General features: G+C 41.4%; 1 protein-coding gene across 1 annotated transcript; it reads right to left on the bottom strand.

Moving 5' to 3' along the window:
- Positions 1 to 2285: 2285 nt before the first annotated feature.
- Positions 2286 to 9588, bottom strand: LOC137272791 (organic cation/carnitine transporter 2-like). Its single transcript, XM_067805184.1, has 10 exons — positions 9303 to 9588; positions 8601 to 8890; positions 6765 to 6970; positions 6429 to 6644; positions 5957 to 6196; positions 5726 to 5860; positions 5241 to 5323; positions 4345 to 4468; positions 3979 to 4051; positions 2286 to 2660 (listed from the first exon to the last, which is right to left on the bottom strand). Exons 2-10 carry the CDS (start codon positions 8868 to 8870, stop codon positions 2454 to 2456), a joined length of 1554 nt encoding a protein of 517 aa, XP_067661285.1. The 5' UTR covers positions 8871 to 8890; positions 9303 to 9588; the 3' UTR covers positions 2286 to 2453.
- Positions 9589 to 10406: the final 818 nt, after the last annotated feature.

The raw sequence follows: 10406 nt of genomic DNA, 5'->3' as shown, positions 1-10406 counted from the left end.
CAAAATCAAAATACCAAATATCAATAGTACTTCTATTCCTCCAAAAATCACAATGAATATTTGTATTTAGGTTATTGGTTTCCAGATACAAATCAGTCTGTTATTTACCGCTCGTTCCATAGTTTTACAGATTTAAAGATGATTTTTGAATAAACTACCCCTATTGCTTTTCCCCCCCATTCTTTGCTTCTTTTACGCAGCTGTCGGGATACGATGACATGACCACCCGATCCTGCTAGTCGCGTCCTTGCGACAGGCGCGGGCTGCTTACAGACCAATTCTAACCTGGGTTGTTACGGTCTATCCTGAAAACGGGTCTAGGCTAACTGCCCCGCGGACAAGTGCCCCCCGGACAAGTGCCCCCCGCCAACTGCCCCCTCGCTCTCTGTCCCCCGTCCACTGTGCCCCCTGGACAACTGCCCCCTAGGCTAATTGCCCACTGTGACAAGCGCCCCCCATAATAACAGCACACCAACTAAAACATGTAATTGATAGTAATGTTGGAGAAAATTAATCTTGGAGAAGGTTGTTCAGTAATGTGGCCTTTGCTAGATGAGCTGAAATCATTAATTGCTGTCGAAACTTTCACTTAATCTGGAGTCACATCTTGAAAAACACAGGAAATCATAGAAAAAAACATTCTAATGACCATACTGACCAACATACATGTACACCTAATGCAGATTAGTTGATCCCATCATCCCTTGGCCAGGAATGGTGTCCTTCATATCGACCTTCCCATAGTGAATGAAGTAATACCCAGATTAGTAGCAAAACAAATTTATGACTTTGGCACATCAAAGCTTCATGCCTGGTTATTTGGTTGTCAGCAGCATTTGGTCGAAATTGCAGCATTAACTGTGGCTGAATGTGCCAATAGGATGTGGGTGAATTTGGTGAGACCTGCCATTCATGCCAAATTGTTGTCAAACCGTACAAAACAAATGACATTCTGGCTTTTAAGGAAACTTTCAGCAGGGTCATCATTGATTGTCTTTTGCCTAAACCAAGGTCAAGCCATCAATGCGTTAGTTTGTACCCATTTACAAAAAAATATGGCTCACTGTGTGTGGTTTGCCTAAGAGTATGAATTCGGATCAGCGCTCCAATTTCATATCATTTTACTCAACAGCAATGCATCTGTGAGCCAGGGCTGAAACCACTCACGACTTTTGAGACTGAGATGGATTAAGTTTAAGGCACACGTGAATTTTGAGACTGAGACAGATTGAGTTGAATCCGCTCATGACTTTTGAGACTGAGAGGTATTGGGTTGAAGGCTCTCTTGAATTGTGAGACTGAGATGGATTGAGTTGAATCCGCTCATGGCTTTTGAGACTGAAATGGATTGGGTTGAAGGCGCTCATAAATATTGAGACTGAGCTGGATTGGGTTAAAGGCACTCGTGAATATTGAGACTGAAATAGATAGGGTTGAAACCACTCAAGGGTTTTGAGACTGAGACGGATTGGGTTGAAGGCGCTCATAAATATTGAGACTGAGCTGGATTGGATTGAAGGCACTCTTGAATTTTGAGACTGATATGGATTAAGTGCGTGAGTGGGTGATTTAATATTTAACGTCACATCGACAGTATTTCAGCCATATCATGACGGGAACATAACACTGACATGGAACACACACACACACACACACACACACACACACATATATATATATATATATATATATTAAAACCTTGTCGATAAAGGACAATAAAACAACTAGAATGTCACTTTTCACTATGTCTTTGGGCCATGCTGAAAGTGGTATTAGAAGTGACTTGACGAACGTGAAATATTCTTCAGGAAAAGGTGAGAGTACTATACACAGAGCCTCAAGAGCGAAACTGCAGCCCTTCTGATTGATGTACCATATGTGCGTGTGTGTGTGTGTGTGTTTGTGTGTGTGTGTGAGAGAGAGAGAGGGAGGGAGAGGGAGAGAGAGAGAGTTACAGTGACTCAGATTGTGCAATCGGTCATTTCGTGATATGACCAACAGGGTGTGTAGAAACAATCAATATCCTTTCGTTCTTTTCATCCATATGTGGTGGACAGGGGTTGTGTAGTGTGGCTGTTCTGGACACAACAAGCGTCAAACAAACATGTGCAAGTGCTTCAAAGCCAAACCGAAGTGTAACAGTGGCTGTCAAAATAGTTTTAATTGACAATAGTGATGTTCCATTTGTGATCCACTTTTGTGGCTTAACTTAATTTGATTAAATGACTGAAGTATATGGATTGTTGTTACACAAAATGACGCGAAATGGATGACCGTCTTAGACATTTCACGAATGACTGAAATGTTTATTCATCTCACATAATATACAGACATGAACCAGATGAACACTGAAGACTCACTGAAGAGGACTTCAGACATTCTTTAAGTTGATAAGTTTATCTTTGATAGTACAGAGGCTAGGATAACATAATATTTAAGACTGGTGCATCGTGTTAAATCTCCAATGTGCTGACTTTCGCTGTCTTCTCTTGACTGACTTCTTCAACAGCCCTGCCAAGCTCGAAGTCTTTCCCCAAGGTTTGTACTGTGGTGTCCGCAAGAGGGATATTCTTTGTCTCGGGCAGCAAGATTGTTAATAATGTACAAACAGCCATAGCGGATCCAACAATAACAAACGGAGGTAATAAATCCTCTCCTCCCTGAAACGTTGATCAAATGTTAACACATCATTAGCTAACCTATAACGGTTGCTGTTTCACATTACCACATATAAAGAATAATGGGTAAATTGTGCATTTGTATCAACTCTTTAACAGCATTAGATGTGATTGGATTTTGGGTATTCATCTTAAATCAGGTTCTGACCCTATTAAAATAGTACATCATACAATACAAGCATGTGATATGTTTCTTGCACTGGACATCCGCAGATATTTACTAAGACTAATTATTTCGCTGAGGTGATTCGGGGTGATGAAACACTCTGACGTTTCCGTATTGGGGCCAAAACACCTATTCATGTCATTCTTACAGTCTAGTTGTGTTTCCTGGTAGGTAGTTGCAGCAGTGAGTGAGTTAACATTTTAAGCCACTTTGAGACTTGTAAAGATCTCTTGGCGCTAAGATAGTCGTAAATTAATGTTAATGCATGGTACTTAAGACAATCTTAGCGCTAAAAGAAATTCGAAAGTGTAGGCCCTGGTACGTATATATGTTTCTTGAATGTTTGCGACTTACGTAACCCCACAGGTGGACAATACATTTACATGACTTCAACCCCCAGTGAGGGTACAGCCACTTACAATGTCAGCTGCTATTTTATTATTTTACCCATAATAGAATATATATCTATAAAAAAATAACATATCAATCAAAATGTATCAAGTAATTTCCTGCCATTCAAAAAGTCAATAATTAAACGACAACTAACCTTCAGTGTTTTGACACTGAAATACTAAGCCCTTGTGATGTATTAATCAATGCAGTCAAGCAGGACATGCTTGACCGCGATTCTTTCATCACAAAATGAGTGTGTGAGTGAGTGAGTGAGTTTAGTTTTACGTCGCACTTAGCAATATTCCAGCTATATGGCGACGGTCTGTAAATAATGGAGTCTGGACCAGACAATCCAGTGATCAACAACATGAGCATCGATCTGCGCAATACGGAACCGATGACATGTGTCAACCAAGTCAGCGAGTCTGACCACCCGATCCCGTTAGTCGCCTCTTACGACAAGCATAGTCACCTTTTATGGCAAGCATGAGTTGCTGAAGGCCTATTCTACCCCGGGACCTTCACGGGTCTCATCACAAAAAATGTAAAACGTAGGATGCCCACATGTAGGTAGGTATTCGTGCTAGAGTCGCATAATGCCCCCTTCACTTTTTATCTGACGACCCAAGTAGATGGTGACCAAAATAGGGTTCTATTTCATGTGGTATGTTTGTACCTACTCGGGTGTCCCACGTTTTCTGCATCGGATATACGATCTCCCCAAACCATTGCAATACTCACCATGGCAAATGCATAAGGAGACACGATACTCCCAATACGGGCAGCAGTGTTTGCCGCACCATAACCCAGATTCCTGGAAGAAGGATGAGAGGTAATTGCAAATCTCATTTCGAAATGAGTGCAAATGTCGGATCTACGTAGCTTACCATACTAATGTTGATAGGATGAATGGCAACTTGAGTGACAGATACACTGACGAGCTCTCCTGTTTGCCGGGCAAAGGTTCTGTCATCATAGTGCGATCTTTTTTTCGCCAATATTACGATTATTTATCCATCTTAAACATATTCGTGTTCACTTCTTTACAGAAAGCTAACATAATCCTACTTATTCAGGTTTAACTCCATGACACCTTGGTGGTAGTACCTGATAACAGTTGGGTATGTTTCACTTGTAGTGATCTGAAAAGAGTTCCAAGCTGTCGCTACTCCAAGTCTACAGATCAGAGTCATAGTTGTTGTAGCTGGTCCACGGATGCTGTCAGTGGAAACTGAAATGACATTATAAGCGTTCGACCTCATAGTCTTCATGTTGTTTGTGTTTTCCCAGATAGCAACATCAACTTTCCTTTTTAAGAAATATTGAGAAGATGAGAAGAGACTCTGTAAATGTCCTCCCTCAGTGAAAGTTTGTAGCATAATAAAGAAAAGCTGTTAATCTTGCCGACATCATTACATATTTAAGTCATCAAAAGAGTTGGCCTTCACCTCAAAATACAACTACACATAGAACAAATACTTTCATTTAAAGGGGATACAAGGGAAGCCCTGTCATTACATATTGCATTATGCATGTGAAATTGTTAAATATGGGATCCTTCCTCCGTGGTCGGACCCGTGAAGGTCCCGATGTAGAATAGGCCTTCAGCAACCTGTGTTTGCCATAAAAGGCGATTATGCTTGCCGTAAGAGGCGACTAACGGGATCGGGTGGTCAGGCTCGCTGACTTGGGTGACACATGTCATCTGTTCCCAAATGCGCAGGTCGATGCTCATGTTGTTGGTCAGTGGATTGTCTGGTCCACACTCGATTATTTGCAGACCGCCGCCATACAGCTGGACTATTGCTGAGTGCGACGTAAAAATAAACTCAATCACTCACTCCTGTCGATTGCATTTTAATTGCATTGTGCCTTGTAAAGGGTTAGGAAATACTAATCTTGAGAGTCCCTCACATTTATAGAACAAAAGAAAATATCTCTTGCAAATATATTACAAATGCACTCACGCAAATTAGGACACCGTACAACTATAGAATGCGTACCGACTTTCGATATAATAACCACTCCAAATGCCCCTACAGTAGCTACTGTGAAAGACGAGAATGTTGTCCATCTTCTCCCGATTCTGAAAGTGTAAGAGCTCTGTGGACTATATACTGTAGAACATGTTAAGATATAGATGTTTTAGTACTACATATAAATGTGGATTGTTCAATGTTGCACTTGCAATTGATGATATTCAAAATAAATCTGTAATACGATAGCAATAGGCTAACCAATCGATACCTTTAGTGTTGCTGTCATTTTGCATTATTGCAGGTTTTGTTGTAAATGAAAGGCTTATTATTTAGTTCTATGCAGAAAATAGTTTGTGTTTCTTACATCTTATGATTCTGAAACAATACTATTAAGTCGCTGAAAATCCTAAGGAAGTAACCTTTTCCAGCAATGACATTTGACACATTTGACAAAAATGCATTGAACGTCTGCAGTTACTATGCGGTATATAGTAAATGTACAAACGAACCTGCTACTAAGGAAGAATACCATTACTTGTCCAGGTAATGATATGACAGAAATAAGGAACATGTTGAGGTAAAGGTTCCCCATCAGGTTTCCCACGCCGAATGAGATTCCATAAAACGAAAACGACATGCACATCCTGTGGAGAACAATAAATGTGAAAAACGTTAATATGCATTGGTGTTGTACTTATGTCCTTGTTAAGGCAGAAACACTTTTCTGAAAGTCAACTCACCAGATCACCTGAATAACCAGGGATTTCCAGCAAATATTCCAGTGACGATAAATATCAATGTAATTGTATTTGTGATATGATTCTTTCCCCTTTTTCTCCTCTTCCGACAGTTTCTTCAGGAGAATGGCTGTGTTTGCTGGCTTCTCTCTCTTGTTGTAGCGAGCCATCTGATCCACCACCTTCTCTGCCTCCTCCAGCTTACCATGAACTGCAAGCCACCGCAGACTTTCTGGTGCAACACTGTGGAAGGTTAAAAGAAGTGTCAAACAATTCATACATAGATTTTATTGATTATGAAAGATGAAATCCATGAAAAAACAACACAAGGTAAATAGCATATATTGGTTTTCCTGGTCACATATAGGCTATAGCACACACGCACACACACACACACACACGCACGCACGCACACACATACACACACACATATATACGGAATATATATTTACATATATAAACGGAAATAACTTACAACCAACATGCCAAGAAGGGGACATGTAAAGCTGCTAATATGATATGTTGATCTGACCAGTCCGGACGCAGCCAACACGACATTGCAAACAGGGCCGATCCAACTTGCCAGGGCGAGCATGCAGATGTCACCTGGCGCCAACCCTTTCCTATGAACTCCATGGTGTATGGATAATTTACCACTAAGTTTGAACCAACCATTGCTCCAATAAGAAATCTGTAAAACATACATTCATCAATAATATTCTTAACTCTATACAGATTTACAGTTGTTGTAAAGAGACTAACGCATTATATATAGCCTGCCTTAAGACCATTGTATTATTCTATAGTGTACCTTAGCACAATAAACATCTGCCATGACACTGAAAACGCAGCCACCAAGTTGAATCCTCCGTGTAAAAGCAGAGAGATATAAAATGTCTTCTTTCTACCGATAATATCAGCAGACTGTCCGCTCAATAGGGCTCCCAGCAAAACACCTCCCATTTGTACTGACGTGATGAATAGTCTGATTCCTGCCCTGTCACAGACAAAGCCCCACTGAAACGGAAATTCGAATATCACTATTTCATAGAATGTGCCTCAGTGATATTACGACTTCTTCGTGCACCAAACACACACCTGAAATTACGATGCTGCGTTCTAATTCAAACTACTAAGGAAATTGTATTTTATGACCTGTATGACCAGACGTAACTCTGTCGCAGACTAAGCCCCACTGAAATGAAATTTGCACAAAACATTTACAAAATGCATATAACGTATAATACGTCCTCAGTTCTGAGTGGAATAACGTAATCTCGCTTAGGACTAGATTGTCCGTCATCACCTACAAAGTCGTTTCTCTAGGGCTACGGAAACAACACGGAAGTCATTGGCATCGGGAGTGGCGAATGGTAGTCTTCTCTGATGAAAGTCGTATGGCGTCTCCACGGCTGATGGCAAAGTGAGAGTGTGGCAGCTTCGTGGGGAGCGTTTTGCAGATCGTGTCCTGGAAAGAGACTCGTGGGGAGGGCAGAGCAAAATGGTGTGGGGTCCTATGGCTGTCAGTTACACACTTGGCCCTATGGTGTTCCAGAATATTTCTCCTGGTAGGGGACATGGTGTAACATCTGCCTGATACATTAAGCGCTCAGACCCTTCGTCGTGCCACAGTTTGGTCGTCATGGAAACCACGTCTTCCAGCTGGACAACGCGCGTGCCCATACTGCCACAGCAGAGCAAGTACAGACGGCATAAAACTCCGTGGCCTGCCCTCGGTCCACACGTAAACCTGATAGAACACTTGTGGGACGAGATTACGAGGAGGCTCTGTGATATGCGACCGACACAGACAACTGCAGCTGAACCCTCTCAGGCGTATCACCGACTCTGGGCGCAAGTTCCTATGGCCTTCATCAACCGTGTCATCCACTCCATGTACAGACGATGCAACGTTGTTGTCAACGCATAAGGAGACTATACACGTTATTGGCTTTCGGATCGCAGTGTCGCGCTACCTTTCGTCGTAACTGTTTGAAATTCGTCCATAAATATTGATATTGATGATGAAACATGTCAGTTCTCTTTCCGACAACTATCAGGTTATTTACATGTGTTTGAAGTAAACTGGTTGCCAATTTTCAAAATGGAGTGACGTTTTCCTTGCAGTGCAGTGTTTCGATACGCAATGTTGCCTGATCGATACCAGCCTAAGTTGTTTTCACATTTTTCATGTGAATGAGTTGATATACCTTTCTAGTTGATTGTATTTGTACTGGGAAAAAAATGAAGGATCAATGGCTCATCTGTAACAAAGTTTTGAAAGACTCCTTGAACAATGATATGAGTGTCTCGTTGGAGACAAATTACGTCCCTTCAAAATGTATGTTACAAAGAGCAATGACCCGGCGAGCATGCGAGATTGAGATTTTCTGTGAGATGGAGGCGTGTTGTGTATCCTATAAATAACACACTTGATAATATTTGGGGAAAAATATCGCACCTCATTTACAAAGCTGTTTTTCTCCTTGTCGCACACATAAGAACACGAGACCCATTGTCACTAGTCTGGGGTATGTATGGGAAACTACACACATTCTAGCATGCGTGTGTGAATTATATGAGATGGAGACATTGCATGTATCCTTTAAATATCATACTTGATAAATATTTGGATAAAGATCCTCACCTCATTTACAACGGTGTTTTTCTCCTTGCTGTACACATAAGAACACGAAGAACCATTGTCACCAGCTGAGCACTGCTTCAATCCTGTGTAATTACCGGCGTCGCTGGTCATTTCGTTAACACACCACCACAGTTGCGGTGTCACCCCCGCGAAAGACATCATCAACATTCCCCAAGACATGATTAGCTTTGGTCCCGTGAACAGAAATATTACCAAGATCTGGAACTTGGACATTCCTCCCACTCCATCTATAATCTCATCAGAATACATCTTCCCATGTGCTGCGGAAACTACAACAAACACAATGTCTGAAACTATATTTGAGGCATATATCATCTAATGCCATAGCGCTTTCTGTTAATACATATGCTATGACATATATAGTTAACATGCACGAAGTTAACGTAAATTTGCTATGCCGTGAGTGCACGTACCGTTTACGTCTTCTGGAGTGAGTGAGTTACAGCTTGAAGTCACTCAGGCATTTTTAGAGCCAAGCCATTCGAAAAGAACACTGCCGATGCCAAAACAGTGTCATCCACATCAAGCGGATCAGTGGACAAGCCAAGTGATTAAAGCGTTCGCTCATCAAGCCGATTTCCTACATCTGTGCAGTGTGTGAAGACCATTTCTCCAGCCCCGATATTGCTGAAATTGTGCTAAAAGCGGCGTAAACCGAACTCACTCCCACTCCCAACTCACCTCGGTAATATAGTTTTCTGCGATTATTTCCAGACTAACTTTCAAACACTGTTGTGCGCGGTATTAAACTTCAAAGACGGCAAGCGGGCACCGCAGACACTAGATGAGAGAACATAAACCACTCGATAACATTAGCAAGGAAATTTCCATGAGAAAGTATAATAATAGAGAGCTAAACTTCAGAATACATGTAATGCATCAGAAAGCCAGAATCCGACATGTTCACGCGTCAGTTCACCAAGAACAGACGTCAGTTGTGGACGTCTCAAATCGAAATGATGAAAATAGACTCCTCACTTAACCTGCCCTTTGAAAGGAGCCGTCATGTGCATGTGAGATTAGGAGCTTACGAATGGGTACAAGCAAAACCGGATCTTGGTTGCTTTTATCTTTAGTTGCTTTTTGCCTGTTCGTATTTGCTGACATGTGATAGCTATCATTTGTCAAGGTGCCGGTAACAAAGAATATGTTATAGGCTCATTTGGAGAAGTAAGTGTAAATTGCGAAAATTTCCTCCAGGCAAAACATCTGTTTATTTTCCCTAACAGGATGAGAGTCCCCCATGTCGGCTTTCGTCTGCAGAGTCACCACAGGTCAAAGGTGCTGGAAGTAATTGTATTTAAAACTCCTGTACCATAAACGTAACATTACCGGTCGCAACTGTAAGAGTGAGTGAGCGAGTGAGTTTATTTTGAAGCTGAAGTCACGGCAGCGGTCTGTAAATAATCGAGTGAGTGAGGGAGATAATAGTTAACGTCACATCGGCAATATGTCAGCCATATCGTGACGAGAACATTTAATACTGAAATGAAATATATGTCTCCTATGAAAACCTGTCGACAAAGGATAGCAAAACAACTAGAATATCACAATTATCATTAAAACTAGCGAGTAAACTTAAAGGTAATATCACTATGTGGACAATACAATATAAAACGGGCTATAGATCGAAGGGAGATCACCACACTAGGTTCCATGTGGACTTACAGTACCTTAGCTACCTGCATGGACCCCATTTGGATTTACACCATACCATCCCCGCTGGCGAGTGTAAAATATGCTAGCCAAAATTGAAACAAGAAGAATACTACGATTAAAAACTCG

This window comes from Haliotis asinina, chromosome 2 (genome assembly GCF_037392515.1).
Source record: "Haliotis asinina isolate JCU_RB_2024 chromosome 2, JCU_Hal_asi_v2, whole genome shotgun sequence".
Lineage (NCBI taxonomy): Eukaryota > Metazoa > Mollusca > Gastropoda > Lepetellida > Haliotidae > Haliotis > Haliotis asinina.
This window is presented reverse-complemented; position numbering and strand designations above follow the sequence as displayed.

Excerpts from the sequence above, each read along its gene's own strand:
- LOC137272791 (XM_067805184.1), bottom strand. The coding sequence starts at position 8,870 with ATGTATTCTGATGAGATTATAGATGGAGTGGGAGGAATGTCCAAGTTC. Across the intron at positions 6,197-6,428 it reads CCCTTCTTGGCATGTTGGTT|TGTTGCACCAGAAAGTCTGC; the intron begins GTAAGTTATTTC and ends AACCTTCCACAG. Across the intron at positions 5,324-5,725 it reads GTATTCTTCCTTAGTAGCAG|AATCGGGAGAAGATGGACAA; the intron begins GTTCGTTTGTAC and ends TTACACTTTCAG.